Source organism: Vigna unguiculata, chromosome 7, assembly GCF_037176805.1.
Source record: "Vigna unguiculata cultivar grain cowpea cultivar isolate G323 ecotype 2 chromosome 7, ASM3717680v1, whole genome shotgun sequence".
Taxonomy (NCBI): domain Eukaryota; kingdom Viridiplantae; phylum Streptophyta; class Magnoliopsida; order Fabales; family Fabaceae; genus Vigna; species Vigna unguiculata.
This window is the reverse complement of record NC_140798.1, coordinates 11524918-11551824: the sequence shown is the minus strand read 5'-3', so window position 1 is coordinate 11551824 and position 26907 is coordinate 11524918. Positions and strand designations below refer to the sequence as shown.

Here is a 26907-nt window from a genome sequence, read left to right as displayed (position 1 = left end):
ATGGATGATTTATGTAATTTTAATTATAATTGATCTAAATCTTTTCATTACATTAGCATACCCTTGTCCTCTATGTCTTGTTCTCTGTTGCCTTTTTTTTTCAATGATTACTTGATTGATTAGTGTGAGCAGTCGAAGATTTCGTGGTTGGATTTGTGAGGGAGAAGAGATGCAATTGCTTAGATGTTATCTTGAATTCCTGATGTATAGAAGTTTTCTTTTGGAAAACTTATGATATTTATGCCTTGATTTTATCAATTATTAAATGTTTTGTTCGATGATTCAGAAGGTTTAATGAGACGTTACATTTGTAATTTTATAATTTTGTAATTTTGTATTTTTGTAATTTCGTAGTTTTATATTTTTATAGTTTTATAATTTCAAATTTCATAATTTTATAATTTTATAATTTTATGGTTACGGATGTGACTTTATCTGACTAACACATGAGGGTTACAAATAATTTTGTATGTATGGTCTTGTACAGGGGGACATCACGATCTATTTTTTTGTTATATATATATATATATATATATATATATATATATATATATATATATATATAAATGGTGGAGCTTTATTGGAGCAGGGGTGGGCTATGGCCCCCTTAATTTTTTAATTTTGTTTATATTATGTATATAAATTGTTTTTAATTTTTTTAAAAATTTTTAAATTATATGTAATATATAGTGAATAGAAGTTTAATTTAGTATTTTTATTTATTTTAAATATAACATTTAATATTAATAAATAATAAAATATGAAATGAAATGTAATAAAGAATAAAAATATTTATTAACATTTTTTTGTTTTTTCATTGTATTTTTAAGTTTTTCACAACTTATTATGATCTCACACTCTCACATCTTTTGTTTTTATTTTGAAAAAAAAATAGTTGAATACAAATTTGTTATTTTTGCTTTCATTTCTCATTTGTTTTTTTTTTCATTCGTGAAGAAAAAAAAGTAAATTTTTTATATCACTTGATAATGAAATATTTGTTTAATGGTTAACATTATTTTTTACCATATGAGTCTTATATTCATTTTTTTTATGATTATGAGAGAAAAAAAATGATTGTTCTATGTGTTTTTTTATAACTATCTTTTATTTGAAACTTGGTTGTCATTGATTTTTTCTTTTAGTGACTCTTAATTTTTCATTTTTTAATTAAATTATGATAAATTATTTTTTAATCTTAAACTTAAAAAAGAAATAGATATATTGATGAAGAATAAAAGAATGAATTTATTTGTTAAAAGTGATAAAAAGAAAGTTATTCGTGGCGATGAAAATAATTCAAATTCAATATTTTATCTTAACGTATCATGAATCATGATACAAATAATCATATTGTTCAATTAGAGGAACATGTTTTATATTAATTATTTGGAACGTTTTTATATTTACATTGAAAAATAAATAGTTGACGATTTTAGTTTTAATTCAATTATTGATGAGTTCAAAAATCTGAAAGAACAAAGACAATCCTTTACATATGTGTGATTTCTTTTGTATATACAATTATAATAAATTATAATAAGGATTAGGATAACTTAATAATTTCTCCTGCATATGTATTATTCAATAAAATAGTGATTTTGTTCGGTTATGACGTTATCTGTTTTTGTTTTCGTCTTCTTGCTAAGCTAACATTTTTTAACAAATAATGGTATTTTGTAATTTCCTGTCAATCAATCCCATTTTTTTAATTTTTGGCCAAATTTAGCCAGATTTGAAAAAAAGCCACTTCTGGTGACACATGCTTGGGTAAATTAAGTCACTTTTGCAAGGGAAAAAAAGAAACAGATAACTTGACAAAGGGCATATAACGATAGACAACAAAGAACAAATTCCATAGACCTCTTAAGATGTTCGACTTTTTGTTAGCTGAAGTAATATATATAATTGTAAACAAGTTCTAAGCATGAGCAATGTCCTTTCTCTCTCTATAAGCCTGGCCAAGTACGTTGCACCCTTTTATTTTGATTCACTGTATGCATACACTATATATCATGCACAAAAGACAAGCTTATATATATGTATATTTAATCGATATTGAGGTAGCGACAGTCCTTTCTAATTTCTCCTTGATCCCCTGATAGAGGATTGGTCTCAGATAACAATTGAATGGCCCTTGAGAACTGTTGGTGGAAATATTCATTGTCCTCGGCCATCTTTTGGACGTAAGGTGCTGTTCTTGAGTCAGTGGCAAGCTCTTCATCCACAAGGAGAAGGCCCTTATGTTGCAAGATGTTCTTGTAGTAGTTGTTGTCAATGATCATCGGCGTTTTCAGGTCATTCCTTGAATACAACACAGCCTTTGGATCAGGATTCGGTGTTGGACACCGACGTTTCAGGTACTCAGCATGTGCAGGATCAAGTGTCGTGTCCACGGTAGGATATAATCTGTGCACAAGGTTCACGCAGTGAACTCTTCCCACTGAGTGAGCTCCTGAATAAATCAACAAATGCTTTCGTCTCAAGTTAACTTTTCATTGATTGTACTTTTCTAGTGTGACTTGGTTTCTACCTAAAAAGTTAGGCATGTGTCCATATATTGCTTCTTAAGTATTAGTTTCGTTCAAGCAATAACACAGGAAATGTTTTATACCTAAAAGAGCGACTGTGGCTTCAACGTCAATGCCAATGGCTCGAAAACGAGAGAGCACTACGGAAATCGAATCATTGTGGTTTGGAATCAAGTCTTCCACCTCTTTTGCATAGCTTTGTTTGCTATCCCTTCGCCCTGTCTTCATTTCAATGCTTGGTCCACCCAACTGAGAAATCATTATAAACCACACATTTTCAGTTAACTCTCAATTATGGACACAAAAATTAATAAACAAAAAAATTTCATCGGACCAAGGAAATGCCATCTCTAGCAGAAAGAGCAATAATGTCAGCGCATGACACGGTCAAGGGACATTCTTCTTCAACTGCGGCTTTGATGGTGTTTACGTACTTGAAGTTCCTCATCCCGAAACTTCTCTCCGATGTCTGCTCCGACACTAAAGTACCATCGCGCGCTGTTTCTAAAAGTAGCGACGCATCGCATGACTGCATCACAATTCAATTCAGTATACGTATATTGATATTTATCAAACTGTTTACGAATATTATAAGAAAATTACAGTTCCTGACCTGGACGATGCAATCATGGAACAGATTTCTAACCCATGAGACGGCAGTGTTTCCATGTTTGTGATATAGTTGTGTGACTTGTTGCTTGATGATGTCCTCTGCTTTAGGGCAGCTTTTAGAGTAGTAATTCAGCTGAAGTTGACTTTTGCCTTTGTATGTATAACATGATATATCATATGATGCAAGAACAATTAGTGTAACTTCAAATCAATATATCCCATTATAACTAAACAATGGGAAGGATTCGTCTATATATACTGAATCAATGTTCCTTCATTGAACTTTGATAAAACATAATATGTATATTTTACATACACTAATGTATATTCTAGGTTTAATTCGTCTCAATATAGTTTTCCTATTTGTCAAAAAAATAAATCAATGTGATTCATTTTATTAAGTAACAATAAAGGGTTGGTGCAACATTGGATGTGGTTGGTGTCGGTATGGATAATATGTAATGTCATGTATTATTGACACTAACGGATGTCAAGATGGGTTAGTTGGATTGAAGTTTTCAACCTACCAACTCATTTTGACTTGTCTTGTCTTGCTCAGCATTGTAATCCTCTAAACAGTGTTAACACCGGTTTAATAAAGGAGCTCACTTAACTCTTTTTAGCAAATATAGAGACTATAATAAGAAAAAGGAAAATTGAGAGACCATATTACATAATTCAACAAATATTGAGACTAAAAGTGATACTAAACCTATGTTGTATTATATCTAAGAAAGGAACAAAACATAAGCACAACATTAAAAACTAAGCATACCCAAATTAAAGTGTGCTAGAAGCAATAGAAGGAGGAAACAGAAGTTAGAAGGAGGATTGGTAAGGGTGGCCATATCTCCGAGGTTGAATAATTGTGATTTGGAAAGAGGGAATTTGGAAGGGTTTATATAGAGACGTTATTGAATGCAGTGGGCAATGATTTTGGGTTGGAAGAGTAGAAGTGAAGGCTTTGGTCGGCTTCTGTGCATTCTCCACTACGCAACTTTCTTTGACCACTCTCATGGCCCACTCCAACGCTATACTGCTGCAACTAGCACTTATAATATGGATAGAACATGTTACATAATCACATTCAAATTAAATAAGGAACATTATAAATCGACACATATAAAATAAAGAACAATTTTAGTATCGTAGAAGAAAAATGTAATATGTAAGGCCCAATTGTTTCTGCTCATCTTATTTTAAAGACTACCCAATCCTTTGGGCGTAAAGGGGTTGGCCCAATTCAATTTCTGACCTAAGGTGTTCAAAACCCTAACTTGTGCCCACTTTTTGTAAAAACAGATTTCGCACATCTCTTAGAGCAGTTATCGTCATCCTCTGCTAGGGTTTGGAATCGTCCTAGCTTAGCAAGCTCAGTCTCGTTCTTCCATTCCGCGTAAGTCTATCCCAACTCAAGTACTATGTTCATTTCGTCTCTTCCTTAGGTTTTCAGTTAGAGTCTTCTAATGAGCTTGTTTTGAACTTGTTCCCACTGTTTTTCAGTTCGCGAAGCTGTTCCTTAAGCTACTGTCCTTCACTGTTCGAGTGCCAAAGCCTTAGCTAACGTTTTCCAAGTACGGGAAGTTAGGGCTTACTGTTTTATTTCGTGTGCTGGTATGCTTGGTCTTGTTTCGTGAGTTGAATGTTGGGTTGCCATTATGAACTGTGTGGGAGCTCTTAGAAACACGTTTTGGGTCTGTTTGGATGTATTTGCCTGCGCGAACAGTGACGGGTTCTGGTTGTCTCGTCCAAGCGAGTGCATCTCGCCTAGGCGAGATTAGCAGTAACTCGCCCAGGCTGTTTGAGCGAACGGTCGCCCAGGCGACGAGCGCCAGTTTTGAGCGAGAACTCATCTCGCCCAAGCGAGGTAGTCTCGCCTAAGCGAGCGGGCACGATAGTGCCACTATTCCTGACTCGAGCCCTCGCCTAGGCGGAGGGTGCTCGCCTAAGAGAGGGAGACCTCTCGCCTAAGCGAGGCTCTTCGGCCTGAGCGAAGGGTTGAGCGAGGGGTATGCATGTTGATGGATTTCTTTGCTCTTAAATGTTGAATGCTTGTATGAATGGTTTATGCCTTTCTAAGTATGAATTGAGTGGCTTTGCATGAATAAGATGAATGATGAATTATGATTCATGGCTTTTAACATGATATGAGTATGCTTTCGATATGGGATGATTTATTGAATTAAAGTGACGTGTTGGCATGGACTTGGTATGAGACAAGAGTGAGAGTTGGTTAATGAATATGACATGGTGTCGGTATGAAACACACCCCACTTTCATGGTTCGAGATTTGTGGACGAAAGAGATTGATATGGGATACATCGGAGGATGCAATTGCTAAGGTTGGCATGGGATATTTACATATGCGTATTGAATAATTACTTGTTTTGATGATGATATGTCTGTGGTCAGTGCGTAATTCTTTGGGATCCCTAGGTGGGGTTCTTCAGGGTCGTGCTTCAATGGTCGGGACGTAATATTATGGCCCCTGTTAGTGGGTGTCCATGGTGGTGCCCCATCTGTATAACTAGGTAAGGATTCAAGGTAAGGTTGTATCCTGACACTCTAAAGAGTCAGTTAGTCTCATCTAGAGCGGACCGACTCCTGTGGTGGAGGTAGCAGGAGGCCTGAAATTCATTAAGGGCTAACCTTGTGGTGAGGAAAATTGATTCATTGTAACACTTGTAACACATAGCTCGGGAGTGAGCAGCTCGGGGGTGAGCAGAGGTATCCACCACAAGTGCAAGCATCCGTTGAATCCGACCAGGTTATATGTATCCGGATGAGTCGAGTCGTGTCTTAGTGTATTGTCTGAGAAGTCATAACATGCTTGGTTGATATATGCATATGATATGGTGAATATATTTTGATTGTATGGATGAAATCTTTTGTTCTCTAGCTTACCCTACTTTCATTGTTGTGTGTCTGCTGTGTGGTACTTTCTTTTGGCGATGATCATCAACTTGTTGGTATGAGCATATGCGAGGAACACCCGTAGGCAACAGGGAGGTGGTGATTCCGCTGCATAGTCCGCGTGGACTGGTTTCTAAGTTCTTTATGAGTTTCTTTAGGGCTATGGCCCATGTATTTGTTCGTTCTTAGATTTATATACTTTTGGTTAAACTATGTATCCAGTTTTCTTTTGGGCATCGTGGTGTGCCTTGAGTTGTAGGGAGTTGAGTTTTAAACTCTAGGACTGGACTATCATGTTATCTTTATTGTGACGCTTCCTTTAATTTCGTATATTAAATTAAATGGGGTGTTACATAATAATTTAAACCAAATTTGAAAAAAAATCATAAAATTTACTGGGTTGAAGAGATTCTTAACGTTAGGGACAGCATTTGAAATTTTGGATCCCAAGTTTATAGTTACAGCCGTTAGATTGCGATGTTTCTTAATTTCATGCATTGTAATTTTCTGTCAGTTATTGCAAATAAACATTGTTGTTATCTACGAAGACAGGTAAGGAATATGGTTAGTAAAATAAGTTTATTACTTTTTGACATATTACAAATAAATAAATATGTTATTTAAAAAATGATAATTATTTTTATTTCGTTCAAAAAAATTACTGAAAGTTGTATATGCGTGTATGCGTTCGTCATTAAAATTGAAAAATAAATGTTTAGGTATATCAGAAAAGAGATTTTAAAGCAATTTTGTATTTGTACATATACAATTATTAGTTTAGTTGGCAAAGATAGGGATGAACAAAATATTAGGATGTATAACTTGGACTTTTGGGGAAGGGGCTGGTTGTCGATGCCTAACCCTAAAAGCATCATTTAATAATTTAATTTATTGTTGAGTGGATAAAGCTAAAATATTCAATTATTTAATTCACTTTGAATAATGTATAAAAAGAAAAAATTGGCTTCCCCATTTTTATCAGTTAAGCTGAAAGAATATAATAAATAACATAGAGTTGAAACATCAGAATAATTTAACAAAAAAATAGGAGTCGGATTTGAACATTTGCCAACTAAGCCCTCTACCTTACGAAAGAACCAAATGTTGAAAAATTATAATAAGTACAGGGGACAAATAATTTTAATATTTAATCTAAAGTAATGTTATATGTTATTTTACTTTGTAATCTATGTTATAATAGGATAAAATAGGGGCATAAATAGAAAAAAAAATAACTAATAAAACTTGCAATGTTTGAAAATAGAACTATTAAGAGACTAGAAGATGAAGAGTAAGAGAGTTTGGGAAGATGGTGGCCTCTGAAATTGGAATACCATGTCATTCCTCATTGTTATTAGTGGTATTAGTTATATTCACACAAACTGATAGCTAGCAATTGCGAAACATCTGGTTGTGATCAAACCATGTGAGGAAGCACCAATTATAATTGTGTGGCGGCTGTGGGATCATATGCTTTCATTTTTAATTTCAAAGCATGTTTCTAAGAACTTAGTTAACATGTAATGATTTAGAATTTGAAATAAAATAACAGTTTTTAATAAGAATTATATAAGTTCTTTCTTAATAAGATAGATTAAGGTTATTGATCATCGACATTATTATGTTTTTATTATATTTATGTTTTATTGATATTTTATTATTATTTTTTTAATAATTATGAGTTTATTAAATAATTTTAGAAAAGATAAATATTTTATCTTTTATTAGATAATTAAGATTTGATTAGATAATTTCACAAAAGATAAATATTTTATTTTTTATTAAATAACTAAAATTTTATTTAATAAAATAAGTAATTGGTCTATATTTTGCAAAGTGGAAATCTCGTAGATTTAAGAAGTTATCAACATAACCAATTATCAATAAAGCTAGTTATTTCAGTTACAAATTCAAGAACAAATTTTATACTTAGTCCAATTTAAAAATTCTTTAAATAGAAGGTTCTATAAAGTTAAAAAAGACAACCCCTTTTGGGGAATAAACCTATTCTATCGGGGAAGAGAGAGAACTTAATTCTTTGGTGGAGACTCATTATGGAGGCATTCATCATTATTATTTTTCTAGTGCTCATAATGTATAGAAGTAACTAACTTTCTTATTTCTAGGGGTTGGATATAATGTATCTTTACTCTTTGTGATTTCTTTTATTCAATATATTTATTTTCCATTACTTTTTGTGTTCTATTATCGTTCTTAAGTGCATGAATTGATTGATTGCATATTTGTGGTATTTAATCATTAGACAATATATTAGAACCTAGACTAGAATAAAACAACTAATTGATTGGGCATCTAAACATAAAGTTCATCATTGGTCATTCTTAACATTCGAACTCAGATCATTATTATTTTTCTAATGCTCATAATGTATAGAAGTAACTAACTTCCTTATTTCTAGGGGTTGGATATAATGTATCTTTACTCTTTGTGATTTCTTTTATTCAATATATTTATTTTCCCTTACGTTTTGTGTTCTATTATCATTCTTAAGTGCATGAATTGATTGATTGCATATTTGTGGTATTTAATCATTAGACAATATATTAGAACCTAGACTAGAATAAAACAACTAATTGATCGGGCATCTAAACATAGAGTTCATCATTGGTCATTATAAGACTCGGGAAAATTTAATTAATTAAATAATTAATTAATTAATAAATGCGGGTAGAAGGCACCTTTATGGCATTAATTGTTGTTTAATGTGATGTGGAAAAGTACTAGCTTAGGTGGTTGAGAGTACTTTAATTGTGTGAGAGGACTTGGGTTTGAGTCTTATGTATGCCAATTATGTGTTATTGTTTTATGATTTATTTATAATAATATGTAGGAGTATGGAATTTGTAATGTAAACTGTTTTTGATTAGAAGGTATCACCAAATGTGATTTGGCATAGTGGTTGTGCTTTGGCCTTATGTGTGGGAGGTCATGGGTTCAAACCTTGATGGGCAAAGAATAAGCTTTATTTTTGCTAACTACTACGTCATTGGCAAACCAAGGAAATCCAATTTTCTTCCCAATTTCAATCAAACTTTCAGGTTAGGGGAGCGGACTAAGTCCAATAGGGGTTACCGTCAGCTACTAAGTCCAATAGGGAACATTATGAGTTGTCCTTCTTCCACAAGTCTAGCTCGAAGAAGGAAGAGATAAGAGGGCCCTATGGAAAATGTGGTCATAAATCCATAATAGAGTCCGACCACAACTATCGAATTCATTATCTTCATGCATAAGAATACTAGATTCTCCAGTATAAAAGATTGAAAAATCATCTCAAACCTCTCTTTTTCTTTTCTATTGCAATTTTTGGATTATTATATAGTGATTTGGATGTTTTTAGCAGAGGGAAGTCCCAAAAGGACTATGAGGTCATGGTATATTTTTATTGTGCATAGCTCACCCTATCTATGTGTGTATGGCGATGATCAAATAATTTGTTATCCGAGAGCAGATGATGTGACAGGTGAGCCAGCAGATGCGTAGACTCGGAGCGAGGGCTAGCAGGAGATATTTTTGTGTATATATATATATATATATATATATATATATATATATATATATATATATATATATATATATATATATATATATATATATATATATATATATATATATATGTTTATTACTTTCGCTTTGAGAATATTATGTAACCCTGGCGGGAGCCATTGACTTTTATTCAGTTTCATGAATTTTGGACTCCTGGATTTATGGATATTAATTTTTAATGATTTATATTTCCCGTGTTTTGGGAAATAGTGTATATTTTAAATGCAGTATTTATTTTTGAATTTTTATTTGTTTAATATCAGTAATATTCCTTAGGGATGTTACAGTCATTATTAACATTCAAACTCAGTGATTAATGCAAACTATTAGTGTTTTATTATCGTTCTCGACTTCTTGAATTGATTTATTGCATATTTGTGGATATCTGATTATTGGACACAACATTAGAACCTAGACTAGAATAGAACAATTAATTGAATGAGCATTTATACATGGAGTTCCTCATTGGTCATTCTTAACATCTGAACTCGGTGATTAATGCAGACTATTAATAAAAAAAGATCTAAGATATTAGGATTTTTATTATTAAGTTTAGACTTGTCTCTGAGACATTAGGACTTGTTAAATAGTGGTGGTGTGAATGCTAGAGTTGGAGGTATATTGTTTAGTGTTTTCATATTGATTTTGTGCATGAAATCTAACCCGAGTGCAGTCTTTATCGCATAAGAATTTACATAATTTTAATTGCTTTCTATATTTTAGAATTATTTTATAAAAAAATCAATACTTTTTACTATTTTACAGTTTTTAGCCTTAGTTAGTAAATAATCATAGTTTTTCTAAACAACGTAAGTCTCTTGGGAAAACGATATTTGGACTTATCCATTTTACTACTTGTACAATTTGGTACACTTGTCAATATTGTAATAGTTCTTACAAGACCAAATATACCTTGTAAGGAATTTCTCCAATTCTTTTTGTGTACTCTAAGCTACAACTTCACACCTTCTAGTCAGGATGTCCTAGGTACTCATCCATCCGAAGATGAAAGAGGGTGTACCTGCAAAATATACTCTGAGGCTCAAATTAGCCAAGTGTGTCAAACAATATTAAATACGATAATAATGGAACGTAATTAATTTACCTCATTTACTATGTTATCAATATCATGTTTATGGGCGTTTACCTGGATGGGTCTGATTCGCGTGGGTAATTACCTTGATTAACTTTTCCTAATACTATGCTAATATGTTTTAGCCTTTGCCTTAACTTAATCTCATTTTGCCAATGTTAAAGACGTGGCTGATATGATGTCGTTTTGGTCAGATATACCTAGGTCGAATACACCTTAGCCTAGGTGGTCGATATGTTCTCAAACTTATACAATACAGTAGCCCCCCACACTTGACGTGATATATGTTTGAGTCTTTATACTATCGCCATGATGTTGGTCTTAGTCTGGCTGGTATGTGCAAAGAAAATTTGTATTTCTTTTGTCGTTTGACCTTATAGGTATAGTACCCCCCTAACCTCGGGGAGCATAGTAACAAAGAGGTTTGATTGATAGGTGTCAGACTTGTAAGGTTCGATGTGACATTGGGAAGTCCAACAATTGCGATAGTTGGCCATTAGATCTTAGGAGATCATATGATTGAGATTGAAGAGGTGGGAGATGAAGAGCCACCAAGATTATTCTATAAATAAGAGACACATTTGTCTATTTTCAACACCCTACTCTAGCATTCTCCTTCTACTATAGACATATTTTCAAAGAGCTCTCAGTTTCTTGTACCGAGTGTTAGTAGGTAAGTCTTCTAGTCTTCTGCTAGTGAAAGGCCGAGTAGTAACAACTCTAGGTCTATTTCGTTATTGAGTGCCTCGTCCTCTAGAGCCCGAGAGGTCATTATAAAACCTAAGGCTAAGATTGTGGAATCGAACTTGCCGAGGAGTAGGGTTATGAATCAGTAGATCCCAAAGTCAAGCAGTATTTCTCTAAGTTTAGATGGTCGTCAAGCCTCATGTTATGGGAAAATAGTATGTATATATGTATGACAAGGCTGAGGTAGAGAATAAAGTATCTTTCTACATAGTATATGCCATAGATAATGTATGTCATGGTCGAGAGGGTTATGAACAAGAATTTTTTTACATGTAACGAGATTTCTTTACCCAACTTCATATTCGCCTTCCCTTTGACGAGCTTACCATGCGTGTACTTTGTCTTTTGAACGTTACACATACCTAATTGCATCGAAACAACTAGGAATGTCTCTAGGCCTTCTAATTGATTTGAACGGCAGTGAGTCCCTAATGTTTTCTCCATTTCTATAGTACTCGGCTTAAGTCACTTGTTAGGTGGCTATCTTTAGGGTCATAGTGAATCCATTCGGCCATTCTTACTTTTATGATGAAAACAACAATCCAAAATTCCTCTTTTATTGGACCGACAATTCTGTAAAATACAAAGACTGATCGAGGGATATCATGATCGATGAGGATAAAAGAACCTTAAGTATCTTGGACAAGCTCCTTCGTAAGCTTCCCGCTAAGAAAAATTGTTAAGGAGTACTTGTCACCTCAGTTGAGGACTAACCTGCTTGGTAAGCTTCTATCTTTTGCTAACATAAGTTAATTTTGAGCAAGAATAATGAGCTTCTATCTTTTGCTTGGTCACCTCAGTTAAATTTGAAAACTTATCAGTCTTTGCAAGAATAATGACCCAATGTGAAGCAAATTTTGGAAAAGAGGATGTGTTTCGTAACCTCAAAACAAAATGTTGGCTGAAAGTATAGTGTAAGGGGAAGTCAACTACGATGAATGCTCTTATAGTCAGTACTCATCCTCCTCAAGCTCTTCCCTAGAAAATACAACCTTCAAAGATCCTAGGAAATTGTAAATAAAGGAAGAGACTGCAAACTGAACTAGATCTGCATGAGAGTAACTCTGGCTTAGTTATTGGAGGGATGGGAAGACTAGTTGGCTCACAACTGAACATAAAACCAAAGAGCAAAGCAAGGTGATTGATGAGAGCAACCCTCAAACTTTGATGCAATATTTTCATGAACTACAAAGTCGGACACTTGTGTTCGGTGACAAAATCACTTAACTTTTCAAAAAGTAAATTAAGAATGAGAGGAAGCTTAAGATAGCCAACGAGCTAGCAATATTGACAAAGTAGTATGCCTTGGATAAGGGTGCTTGGAAGATGGAATGAGAGAAACTTAAATGGGAGAAGGATATAAAAAGAAAGAAGTTGAAATCTTGGAGGACCTGTTGTCTAGATTTAGAAAAGAAAAGTATAAGGAGACGAAGTTGACAAGTGCTTTAGTTGCCGAGAAGAATGCACAGGAAAATGCAGAGTTTGAGTCCTTCAAGTATCAGAAGCTCGTCCTTATCGAGCATAGCAATGGGTTTTTTTAAGGCACTAAGGCAAGCTAAGCTCTTTTAGTTTGAAATGGTGATTTAAGCTAAGAAGGGGGGTTGAATTGGTTGTTTAAAACTTTTTCAAAAGCATAAAACCCCTTTTGATTGAATCAAATAGACTGTGAAATTCGAATGCAAAAGCTACAGAACAGTACACTTTCAATCGGTCAAAAAATAAAATAGTAGACTAATTTGTTCTTGAGCCTATGAAACAATTAATTAAAATTTCAAATCCTGAGAATTTATGCAAAATGCAAAATTCGTAAATTTAACTCAACCAACACACTTTACATACAAGATTTTTTCCAATCAATATTTCCAACAAGTATGCAACATCATATTACACAAAAACGCAATAAAGCACAACAAAGAATGAATTACTTGGCTTTCTTGAGTTTTTAAAGTGATTTAAAGTGAATGAGATGAAGAGAAGAAAATGGCACATTTTTTTTTATACTAGTTCACTCAATCACAGAGCTACATCCAATTTACCAGGATAACTTGAGCCTGGTTTCCACTTTATTCAAAAGTTTTACAAATTACACACCAAAATTACACTTTTGAACAGAAAAAACACTCAAGATTTTTGACTCACAAAAATCTAGACTAACATGCTGCAAGAATCACATTTATAGACGTTAAATCACATCAAGTAAACAACCTGAGGCACAAGAACTATAAAACTTGATGGTGGTTTTTCCTAGGCAACCATACACAAGTTCTTCAAGCTAATCCCAAGCCAAAATTCCTCCAAGATCAACCAAGATCTTCAAATTTTACTTTGCAGTTGTGTAATGTAGAGAGAAAGTTTTCCAATGATGAATGACAAGTTTTCGTGCTCAAAAATTCATAATTGTGTCTCTGCTATAGAAAATACAACTTATATAGCCTGGTTTAAGTGAAATCAGTCGATTGAATTTTCCGTACAATATCTTGATTTCACTTGATTTAAGTGAAATCAATCGATTAAAAAACAATTCAACTAATTGAATACATTCATACCAGAAACTATATACAATAAACATTTTAACCTGTTAAAACTCATTTTAACAGATTAAAAATGACAAACTAAGACTAACAAGACATCTAACCTATGTCATATAGCCTACCAACATGATATAACATCTAATCATTACATATTATTTCCATATTTAATACACTAGAAACATAATTCTCAAATGGATCTTCATCAATTTTCATCAAACATATGTGATATTCATGCACTTGGCTTTATCAAATCTTTGCTTCAAGATTGCTTGTGCCAACAAGCTCATCTTCCAAATACCAATCAAAGACGAGCGCTTTGACATAAACAAGGATGTCTCCAATGGTGTTCTCATGGATGTCAATGAGATAGCAGTTCCGCATGCCAATGCCAACAACATTGTTATGAAAATGTCAAAGATGTCGCTTAAAAGACCACCCCAGAACCTTCTCATTCCTTATATCTTAGAATTTCTTGCCATATTGTGAATGTTGAGGCCGATATATACATAAGGTTGTTAATAACACTCAAATCCTTTAAGTGTTATCGTTAATAAAGGTTAAAGTAATCATAGTCGAACTTAGAAATTATTGTCAATGTTCAACCAGGATCGAGATGGTTCTCAGGAGGGAACTATGAGAAAATGTTCAACTAGGACCGACAAGGTAGCCAGTAGGGAACTACAAGAGATGTTCAACAAGGATTAACAAGGTAGACAACAGGAAACTACGAAAAAAGATCAACTAGGATCGCCAACGTAACCAGTAGGGAGCTACAAGTTCAACCAGGACCGACAAGGTAGCCAACAAGGAATTACAATGATATTCAACCAAGATTGACAAAGTAATTGGTAGGAAACTACGAAGAATGTTCAACCAAGACCAACAAGGTAGCAAGTAGGGAACTACGAGATTTGTGCTTAAAGACTAGCAATTTTAAGATAAAGCATAAACAACACAAGCATATATAGGAAACCCCTTTTAAGATAAAGCATAAACAACACAAGCATATATAGGAAACCCCTTTATTTTATTGAGGAAGGAAATAGTACATTATGTGTTACAAGATTAACTAAAGCCCGAAAAGTACTCCAACCAGTAAGTGCCTTTGTCAGCATCTTCCACTACTTGGAATAGTCCTTCCCAATTAGTTGAGAACTTGCCTTCACTTTTTCTAGCACTATTAGCAATGTGTTATACCAAATCACCCTTTTGGAAGGTTCTTGGCCTTAATTTTGAGTTATACTTCATAGCTACTCTTTGTTTAGTAGCCACTTCTTGGATTTGATCTTTTTGTTGCTTTTTAGTAACAAAATCTAGATCGATATGAAGACAATCCCCATTGCTACTTTCATCATATCATTGTCGCTGAGAATATGGCTCCCCTATCTCCACTAGAATTAGGTTTAAAGCGCGATAATTTACGCACATCTGTCATCCCCCATCTTTCTTCTTCAAAAATAATACTAATACTAGAGAGGCAAAATGACTCGTATTGGGTCGAATCCACCTATTAGCAAGGAGTTTCTCCACTTGCTGTTCAATATCCAATTTCTAGACATGAGGGTAGTGATAGGATTTTACATTCACTGGTGCCATTGTAGAGAGAAGCAAAATAGAATGGTCAAATGGGCGTCGAGGAGGGAGTGAGGTGGTTTCAGTGAAAAGGTGCAAAAATTGAATGTGAGTCTATGCCATCTCTAATGGCTTTACTTGTAAATAATATAATTAGGTTACTCATCCCATTTGGACTAGTTGTTGTAGTTACATCAATGATAAAGAAACCTTATCATGGTCCATAGTACCCAAAAATGATGTCCTTGAATGATAATTTTGACCTCTTTACAAATCTTCGAACAAGTCAACTCTTCCTCGCTTACAACTAAGACCTTCAAATACAATGTTGGACACTTTGCTTGAATGAAGTTATGTGTACTGTCTTCATCTACTAAGACACTCACGGACCTCTTATTGATGTGGCCCAAAACTTGAATTGTGTTTGTCACCCCTAAGCCTGATAAGGCATTAAGGCTGAGTTAGGCCTTGTGGGTAAAATCCAACCCGCGTGGATCCCCAACACTAGGATTAAGGTCAGATGGGACCAAGTTGGAAGGGAGGAGTCCAATAGAAACATCCTCACCAAGTTCATCATCTTCAACAACAAGAAGGGAAAAACAAGCTAGACAACGATGATTCTTTGAGTATTGTTGATCACAATTAAAACAAAGGCCCTTTTTTTCTCTTTTCTCAGCCATCTCTACTTCTGTTAATTGCTTAAAATGAGTACGTGGTGATGGTGTCGACAATAAGGGTGGGAATGAGTGTGACACAATTGTAGAAGGAGTAGGATTTTGGATTGAAGGAGGCTGCTGAGTTAACGGTGGTTAGAGCACCGTGGTAGGCAACCACTGAGATATGGGTTGTGGATTATGCACTCGAACTGTTTCAATCATTTTTCTTCGTGCAAATGAGCTCGTCCAATTACCTATGTTAAATTCAAAGGTTGAAGGGCAACCACTTCCCAAAGAATTTTCGGCCAAAGGAGAAAAACAAAACAACTCAGAAGAAATGTCGGTGGCAAGCCCTCCACACGGTTAGCCAAGGATTCAATCTCATGGAAATAAGTACTAACATCGGAGGTCTGATAGAGCTTGAACAACCTACCTTTTTTATCGTTGTACACACTGGGAGCAAAACGAACTTCCAAGGTAACAACAAACTAGTCCATGAGATCAATTGGTTGTTCTTGTGCATCCATTGATACCATGCTAATGTTTGGCCATCAAGGTAGGAAGAGACAGCGGTGATGGTTCCTCTATCGAAGTTAGTTCATACTCAAAGAATTGTGTGATTTTGAATAGCCAATCATGGGGTCAACAACTTTGACACGAGGAACATTGAGCTTGAGTCAATAATGTTGAACCGCGACCATGGAATCTCTCGGACTAGGGCTTAGCGACGGAGATGGGGAACGATTTTCCAATGTTGTAAGGGCCACAAAAACCTCCTCCAAAAGATGTAATACCTTATTGAAATGATCTAATAGATTGTTTCTTCTGAAACGGAATCCTTCGACCATGAATGGAATCTCTTAATGACAACACCAAATGTTAAAGAAGAAAGATAAAAAAAACTGTTAAATGCAGAACTAACATCCTAAAGAAATAGCAAGGGAGAAAAATTGAAATGGATATTCTGATATATCCTTCATTCATTCATCATAATCGTTTTTATAACAAACCCTGAACAAAAAGACAAGCATCCAAAAGCATTATACCCCTTAGCAAAAGGACAAAAGACTATTTCTAATAAATATTTGAACATGACTTCCATTGACATAGAGTCTCCAATCATTGGGTCTTTTAATCACTCTCTTAGGCCTAGAATCAGCTGCCCTTTCTCATTCTCGTTGGCTTGGGGTAAAAATTGGACCTCGTCATTTGGCCTAGTGTTGAAGGCACAACATTGTCATTATAATGCAGGGCCCTCCAAATGAACAACGGCAAGCTTCACCTTGAATTCTTAGGAGTATTATCAATCAAGTAATTATTGCATTGGTATATCCTATGATTGACACTTTCTCCATTAAAATGAGAAAAATCTATCCTAACTAACCTTGTCCCCCAAGCACAGGGAGAAATGCAACACTCCCCCACGAGTTAGAAGCTGCATGCGGATTATAGGTTTGTTCCTCAAGTTTTTGTTTCAACAGTTTTTGCTTGATTTTGTTTCAAAGATGTTGTCAATGTCTGCTGCAGATCCGTTCACTCCATGAAACCAGAATCCACGCGCATGTACAGTTGTTCTTCAACACCTTTTATTGCCTGAGCATTACGCATAGCATCTGCCATACCAAAAAAGTTTGCCCTAGCTGATACAAATTGTTAAGAAAAATTTCTAATTCTAGGAGATTTAAACAAGACCCCGAATAACACAAAATGAAAGAACCTTATCATAGTAATGTTTCGAAGGCTACATTGAATACTCTCAAAAGGATCAGAATTCTCTAAAATTAGTAGCTGACTTTCTACTCACAGCCAATCCTTCTAACTGCTCTTGACAGTTTTCTAACAGGCTAACATAACCTTCTCTTAACAAGTTTTATTTCATAACACTATTCATTTCGGAATTGACTTTTCAAAAAAAAATTTTTTTTACATTACAAAAATAAATGGAACATATTTTTTTACCCTTTTGGTGTTTTACAATTTGAAAATTTGAAAATTGTTTACTTCAGCCGACAGGGGATAACTTAAATCCGTGCGCAATTATTGTGTCACGCTCGAATGGTTAGACTGAATTATGCAGTCAAGGTTAATGCAAGAAAGGTTCAATTAAACCATATAAAAAGTTAGGAATCAAATTCTGGGAGTGTACTGAACTTACTGGTAACTGGTATCTTTTGCATATAGGCACTACATTCTAACAAAAAGAACTGGAACAGAAATACAAACAAAAATTTTACATTTCAGCTATCTTGTATGTACTAATACAAGGGCTACCGAAAGTGTACAATCTCAAGCCCTGTATAATTTTATCAAACACAACAATACCAAAACAGATTCCTTTGGCTTTCATAAAGAATCGTTGATCAGCAATGTCATTGACTTGTATTGCTCCATATTTGACATGTGGCACGAGGCAAGGCAAGCATTGTATGGGTAGAAATGACAGTGAATCTCGCTAGTTTGATCCCTACTTAGACATCAAGCCCATAGTCTTCTCCAAAATATTTGTCAACTAGAGTATTTGCCATGGTTCTCAGATCTTCATTTTCATGAAACTGAAATCTTTCCATGGCTTCAATCCCATCTTCTTGCTCTACAAGCTTTGGGCCCTCGCCATTTGGCATCCCCCTCAGGACCTACCAACACAAGAAATCATAATCAACCAGGGGTTTAAATCTTAGAACTTGGTATGCTCTTGGTTGTGAGGAGTAATTTTGTCATGATTGGACAAACGAATAGGCCTGATTTAGTCACTAAACCATGTGAATAGACGTGTTCTAGTCAAAATATATAGAAAGTAATTATTTAGACAACCATTGAAATCTCTTACGAGCTCTGTCAACTGAAGTCCAAGCCTTGCAGCTTCAATATCAGCAGACCTAATCAAATCAATAAAACCTGGCAAGCATCCTTTTTCAACAAGTGAAACCATGTGCTCCAGGACCAAACTTGGCTTGCCATCACCTTTAGTCGGGGCAACACAAAGGTTTCCTAATACATAAGCCACTTCTTTTCTTATATCAAATGGAGCGGCAGAAAGAAGTTCCAATAGCAAAGGCACTGCTTCACTAGAATATATCAACTGTTTGTGCTCAACAGAACCAGCAGCTATATTAGACAGCACCCAGGCTGCTTCCTGCATATATTATGAAGCTTCTGTTGATTGATCCAAAGATAGATTCAAAAAGTAAAAATTAAATTTTGTACCTTCTTTAAGACCCTGTTTTGACAATTCAGACATTTTACAAGAACTTCTATGGCATTAGCTGAAAATTCCAATAAAATACAGATGTGAGAATTTCATCCATCCTGTTTAACCAAAATGAATGCATTCATCTTAGCCGAAAAAAAAAAATGAAAAATTTACTAGCCTGCAATTTCACGTCCAGGAATGAGAACCGCATTAATTGCATGGGAATCGCCAGCAATGAGATTACCTAAACTACGCAAAATCTAGAGGAATTTCCCTTTATTATTAGAAACAACAGACCAATGAGAATAACATAAGCATTGTGACTTGAGTGTATTGATATATGCTAACCACAACAAAATGTCACAGATGCCAAGAGACACTTTTGCAACAACTGAACAAAAAAAAAAACATAATGCAGTAGAAATCATTACCGGAATCATTAATGGCAAATTGTTTGATGTTGATAATTTATTTACAAGTAATTCAAGTACATCACTCTTCACCAGCATGTTGGTAGCTATATTTGAAAGGGCAGACAGATAAACCACCACCCATGCTACTTCAGTGGCCAACTCATCATCCCTGAGGTGAAAAAACTATTATTAAGACAATAATCAGGACAGCTTTGCAGGGTATATATTCAATGAGTAGAAAAACTTGTTATTCTGCAACACTTAAGGAAATAAGTTTCTCACAAGGTCATAATACTAAAACAAGGATTTGAACTATCATCACTTCTGTCTTTAAGCTCATAATAAACCTATAGAAAAGTGAACTTCATAAGCATACAAGTTATAGGCATACAAATTTCAGTTTCAAGGAATTCATTCAAATAAGTCTGGAAATTACAGAGATAATTTTGCTAACATCAATAAGAAATAGTTCAAATGGGAAAGAAATGGCACAATAATTTGGAAGGTTTTCACTGATATTAATTGAATTCACATTGTTGCCAGAAATCAGGCCAAAGGTAACACTGCTACAGACTAAGAAATGACCAAGATAATACAACAAGTAGTCCCAAAGTAATACTCACGCTTTCCTCAAGTGTCGAATGATTGCCTCCAATACTCCATCAATACGAACGAGTTCTGTAGCAGCTTTAGGATCTGGGCCCTACATGCAAACATAATAAAGTCATGTTCAGTTTCCAGAAAGGAAATCACGTCATGGCAAACACATGTTCACAAACAAAAAATACATATGGAATGTTACATCTTACACAAATCACAATGCAAAAGCAATCACAATTTTAATCACAACATAACACATCTCAGAAAAAAATGACCCCACCATACAAGCAAATGGACCATGAATGTACTAGAACAGCCATTATTAAAGTGTTGTAACAAAAAGGTCGATCACCAAAACAAACAATATGCAATAAGCAACTTATTTAATTGTTGTATCTGAAACCTTTATTAGGTTAGACAAAGCCCAGGCAGCTGTTCTAACAGTAGAACCTCTGTCTGGTAGCATCATTCTTGCAAGAGGTAGTAAAGCCCCTTGAACTAGCAGAACATTCCTCAAGTCTTCACCTTCACCAGCCACATTTCCCAGAGCCCAAGCACACTGTTCAGCAACAGGTGGGTAACTCTTTTCTGCAGACAGGATCATTCATGAATTTAAAGGGTCACTGTAAATACTAAAATTATTAAAATAGTCTCAACCTTCAATAACAACTTTGTTATAATAATGCTGAATAGAGTATAAAAGAGGACATTTAAAAAAATAATTATGTTTCCATCCCTTTTAGATACAACAATATCTTACAATTCTTTAAAAATTCAAGCTATAAGAATTCCTAAATCTTTATTATATACAAAATATAAATAGAAATAATAATTAACTTCTGTAAAGGCAAAAGGAATCTCAAAGTGATCACTCACCCCCAATATGAGCAATAAGTAAGGGCAAGGAAGGCAACAATGCTTTTGTTTCTTCTGGATTCCCTGCAGCAATATTTGTGAGACACCAAGCTGCCTCAAGCAACTGCAGAAGCCATTGACCTCAATATATAAGCTCTAAGAAAAAAATTTCCCACTACTGATCCCATTCAATATGCATAGCAAGCATAGGTAAGGCTTTTGTGACATTGAACACCACTTAAAGGAAGAAAAAACTTCAGACCTGTTCATCTGGAGAACCAAACGAAAGACACTGCACAAGAATGGGTACAGCTCCAGCTTTAAGGGCAGACTCAACAGGAGGAAATTCAGATCTCGACAGCAAACGCCTTAATTCTTGAAGGGTCCCAACTCTTTTCTTCACCGCACCCTTCCCCCTATTGATTGAACACGTATAAGGCAATGCTTAAGCCAAAGTTAATGAATATAAGAAGTACATTAACATAATTTAAGTCTTACTCAGATTGTATAAAAACATAGCCAAGACAATACTGAAAGATTTAATAAAAGACCAGTAAAAGAAATAAAACAACAAAACACCAATCATTTAGTGTATAAGTTTCCTTCATTCGTGCATCCTCCCACCTCAATCAGAACACTCGTAACATTAGGTGGGTTTTACATCCTCAGACCAACAAAACTATTGGCTAATTATATGTTTCAACTACACAATTTCAAATAAAACAATTTTCACAAAGTCGCAAGTACTTTGCCCCCATTTACTCATAATAGTCCTCTGAGTTCACCACAAACTACAAATAATTTACTAAACCTCTTTCATTGTCTTACCATAACCACCTCTGTTTGGATTAACCTCTCCACAAACAAAGCAGAAGAAGAAAATAAGAAACAAAAAAATGAAATTAACTCCACCACAAGCTAAAATTAGCTTATGCCTAAGCTAAAACAACTTCGGGGAGACTTCGGGAGAAATTAACTCCAAATTAGCTCATCCATAAGCTAAACATAATTAGCTTACAACTGAAATTAATTTGATCTTTTCTTCTCCGAAAGCTTACGGAGAAGTTTTCTCTAAAGTCCAAACAAAAGCCGAATTCAAAAACAACCAACACTTCAAGCAAGATGAACATTGAAGACCAACAAGTTCGGAAGAGCTTACTGAAAAGCAAGGGCAGATTTCAAATTTTCCACGGCCACCGAAGTCTGAGACTCCAAATTAGATTGCTCTTCATCAATTAACATGTCACTGCCAATGGCAACTTCGAAGTCGCCACCACCAATGCCCACCCTGCAGAGTCTTTTCGCTCGCATCAGCGATTCCCTCCTTTCTTTCCCAACTGCTACTGCATGCTCTCGTCTCCTACTAGCGGCGGCATTCCCAACTGAAAAAAAAAAAAAAAAACACGATTGAATCTCTCGATTAGGTTTATTGTCAGAGTTCAAAAATGGAGTTTTAGAAACCTTAGCATTTCTCTCTGATTTTTTTTTTATTTTCTCAATTTTGAACTGCTGAGAAGTGAAAACCTAGGGATGAATAGAAACACACCTGAGGACTTTATAGGATCCCTCCTGTTAGAAGTGACGCCGGAATCGGCCATTGCAGAGAAGCTTAGCGAGTATGCTTGTTGCGTTTTGTGAGTGAAGGGTTTTTGCAAACTGACGGGTGAGTAAGTAAAAGGTTTTCCATGAAAGAACAGGTAAACTCTAGTAATTTTTATACGAGCAACAAAAAAATATTAATATACAGTAAATTTTAAAATATAGGTTTAATTAGTATTAATTATTAACAAATTAAATTAAACTAACAAAATATAAAATAATTAGGCTTTAATTAGGCTTAAATACCTTTTTGTCCTCATTTTCGTAGTATTTGTTGCATATGGTCCTCGTTCTAACAGAATGTTTAAAATGGTCTCCATTTTTATTAAAATATTTAAAATGGTTCTTATTTTCGTAATTCGTATTTTATTAGGTCATTCTTTATAATATCATTTAAATCATTAACGAAATATATTATATAGATAACGATTTATATTAAGGTGTGTTATGTATACACGTGCCTAAGTGAATTTTTCAATTTAAAGCTAATATAACAATATTTATTCTAGAAGAAACTTTTAAGTATAATGATGTGCCATGGAGTTGTTAAAGTAACGAAAATATATTACAACATTTAATATTTATGGAATATTTGTTTTTTGATATTGTAATACTAAGTCAGAATGATATTTCTATGCACGAAAATAGATGTTTGATTAACTTTTTATATTCTTTGAAATAGTTTTAAATTTTAAAATACTTAAAAATTAAAAGCAGAATGTAAGGTGTAATAGAATTAAAAATAGTTTCTTTTATTTATATGAAAACATAATTTTTTAACTCTCTTGTGAATAAGAATGATCTCGATAAATAGTGTAACCTCCTTGAGAATAAAGTTCATTAACAAATGTTTAAGTTTAATTAAACTAGAAGTCATTGACCGTTTCAAATTATCAACTCAATTGATATGGTCAGTATCTTGTATTGTTATTATTTATTTATATTTATGAAAAATAAAAAATATATAATTAAGTTGAGTTGCTCATGAATAATAGTACTTTTTTTAATTAAGCTCTTGATAAAAAAGAATGTACTATTTTATTGGACATTTAAAAAATTTATATTTTTAAACTAAATCTCTCATATCAATTAGCATGACATGTATTTGATTTCGAGTCTCGAGCATAACATCACCAATTTGAACAAATCAAACTTTGGAACATTGATTATTTTTACTAAACAATAATATTTCTTGTCTTGTATCCACTTTAGAAAGTTCTTACATAATTTTGTTCATTAACTTACTTTATGAAAGTATTTGTCCTTTGTCATCCAACAAAGAGGGAATTCATTCCTTTCTCAATGATATCTATCAAATCTAAATTATTTGCTTTCAAATGTGACAACATTTTCAATCTCCAAAATTATATTTTTCATCTTTGAATTCTCGAGGGTAGTTTGTTTGTTGGTCATCGGCTTCCATTGAATTTGTTTGATGGATTTGTTAGAAATTAAATCATGAGAAAATATTTTAATTGTTAAAATAATTGAATTACAGGAACAATTTTACACGTTTTTGTATTATTTTAGGAATAATAGCGTAACGGTAGGAATTGTATATATTAATTATAGATACTCTATCATGATTTAATTTCTAACAGGATTGAATCTCTTTCCTGTTAAGGATTTCCTCTAGAGACTAGCTCTACGACCACTTGTTGGTGTAATGTGACTCTAAATGGGGATGAATAGAGCTTGTAAACAAATTTAAATTCTACATGCACAAACAACTAAGCAAACAAACAAGTAGACTATTAAAAAGCAAATAGTGAGGATGAAGAAAATGTACACAAAAAGATTTATATTGATTCACCTCCACCTGAATCTACGCCCAATCTCTTAAGAAATTTGCTTAAAAATTCCACTAATCAATACTTTTGACTAGTAACGAGTATCACTCTCTCCAGGTTACATGAGTTTTAACCTCTTTAGTACATGAGTATAAACCTTTCCAAGCTACATCAAGTATTAACATCTTTAGGTATCATTCACAATTTCTCCCTGGGATAAAAAAGAAACTCTCAATTATAATGAATAATTAGAAAACATTATCACAATATGAGTGTACAATTCAGCTCATAGGTTAGAACATCACTCAGTGAAGGATTTACAATAAGTAAGATCTCAACCCAATTCACCAATTACCAATGATGTGACAATTTCTCAACACTTTGATTTTTCTTTGTAATAGCTTCATTAATCTTCTGGTTTGACTTTACATCCTTTATATAGTTGTTGCATTTGATAATTGTTGATTTTTTTTATCAACAAAAAATATATAAATAATAGGACAGCTTAGGGTGTCCTAAGCCATATATAAAAATTTACATAGTTATCCTATACATAAAATTCCTTCAATATCACAAAGAGTTTTACATTACAACAATCAAAATCTACTCATGTTATTCTTGTGCTAGCAAAGCATTTTGATTAAAAACAACACTTTTTTTCTATTTCAAAGGTTGATCTTCCTTTCTAGCTAATGTGTTCTCGTGCTTACCACCTGATTATATGTTTAGACTTTGCCCCTTCAAGACATCTCTAAAGATATTACAAAAAAGTTTCCTTCATTGCATCATATATCTTATGGCTAGCCTTCTCCATATCTAACTAAGTGAGTTATATGCAAAAAACAACTATGTATACACACATACACATATATTGTGCATATCTGCATAGAACAAAGATAAATTAATTCATCATATAAATACTAATGGCTCTCATTGTCTTATACCTTTATTTTATCCCAAAGGGTTTTATCTGTCATATGTGCATCCAAGAACTACCCACTTACTCAGTCATTAATGTGTCATTTCAAGGATTTTAAACAAGTGATAATGCTTAGACACTAGTCAGAATATGTAAAATTGGCTTTTGAGTATTTACTAGTTATCCACCCCTAAGTTTTAAGTTGTGCTAGAGTAAAGACCTCTATAACATCTACCAATTTGTTGGGTATTGGGCTCCCTTCCTATGTGGAGAAAAAGGCCCAAAACTTGAGAAGCCTATGTCTCACTTAACCTAGTGGAGAGGGGGTTATAAAATAAAGAGAGAGGCAAAACAATAGAGTTAGAACACACTGTAAGCCCTAACACATAGAGGGAGAGGTAGAGGGAAAATTCTGTTCACATTTTTCACAGAGCTGTCATCGTAAATTCGGCACTACGGATTCGTTCACTGTTGGATCGGCTGAAATTTTTACAGCAGGTTCGGAACTCATTGTTCTTCATTCTGATCAGTCGGATCGTTGATACGAGGTCTGAGTTAGGAGATATTAATTTCGCACTGCAGCAGTGATATTATAGGTTTTCCTCTCTTGTTCTTCTCTATTTTGAAAGCTTTGTTGCTTTGTTATTTTGTTGGGTGTTGGCACTAATTTGTGCTATTGATTGAGACTCTTTTGTACTCTTGTTGATCATAGTGGAGCTATTTCTTTGGTCTGGACGACTCATGATTTTTAGCCTTGATTTGAGGGGTTTTCCACGTTAAAAATCTCGGTGCCTTTATTTGTGCTTTTGGTGATTTATTATTGCTGCTCTTTGATTATTGCTCCTCATAGATTCTTGCAAGTTAGGGGAAATTATATCCGCTGCATTCTCTGGTATATTGTTTGTGTTGTTGTTTTCCCCATCACAATTCACTCTTAAAAAAACTTTGTTCCTTTGATCCCATAGAGCCGACAAAATTGCCATCCATATACAACCCATATACTATTTTGTTTACTATTCAATTCCAAATTTGCAATGGTTCATCATAATCTTCTTGATATGGAATGACTTTATCAATTCTTTAATTTTATTTTTTTCAACTTGAATCTTAAGTTCATTCTTAATTTGTTGATGCTATTATAATTGAGTGAGCTCAAACTTAATTTGAATTTTGCTCTTGCTTCAACGTTCACAAATGTCCCGTTAAAGAAACTTTGTGCAATATATCTCTACATTTGAATTGTTAGAGTAATATTATTTCACATTCAATCAAATAGTTCGTTCATCAATCATTTCCTAATCTTCATTTGACTTGAACGTTTG

At 34.0% G+C, this 26907-nt stretch overlaps 2 protein-coding genes across 2 annotated transcripts; both read right to left on the bottom strand.

Annotated features, from left to right (window-relative positions):
- Window positions 1-1829: 1829 nt before the first annotated feature.
- Window positions 1830-4072, bottom strand: LOC114190344 (Peroxidase superfamily protein). The gene is made up of 5 exons (XM_028079187.1): window positions 3919-4072; window positions 3145-3293; window positions 2866-3060; window positions 2615-2780; window positions 1830-2455 (listed from the first exon to the last, which is right to left on the bottom strand). Exons 1-5 carry the CDS (start codon window positions 3989-3991, stop codon window positions 2049-2051), a joined length of 990 nt encoding a protein of 329 aa, XP_027934988.1. The 5' UTR covers window positions 3992-4072; the 3' UTR covers window positions 1830-2048.
- Window positions 4073-18302: 14230 nt separating this feature from the next.
- On the bottom strand, window positions 18303-22966 carry LOC114189656 (importin subunit alpha-9). The gene is made up of 11 exons (XM_028078287.2): window positions 22824-22966; window positions 22437-22659; window positions 21540-21693; window positions 21299-21401; window positions 20826-21010; window positions 20446-20525; window positions 19841-19991; window positions 19588-19669; window positions 19424-19482; window positions 19047-19352; window positions 18303-18852 (listed from the first exon to the last, which is right to left on the bottom strand). The coding sequence occupies exons 1-11, from the start codon at window positions 22873-22875 to the stop codon at window positions 18688-18690; spliced, it is 1560 nt and encodes a 519-aa protein (XP_027934088.1). The 5' UTR covers window positions 22876-22966; the 3' UTR covers window positions 18303-18687.
- Between the last annotated feature and the right edge of the window lie 3941 nt (window positions 22967-26907).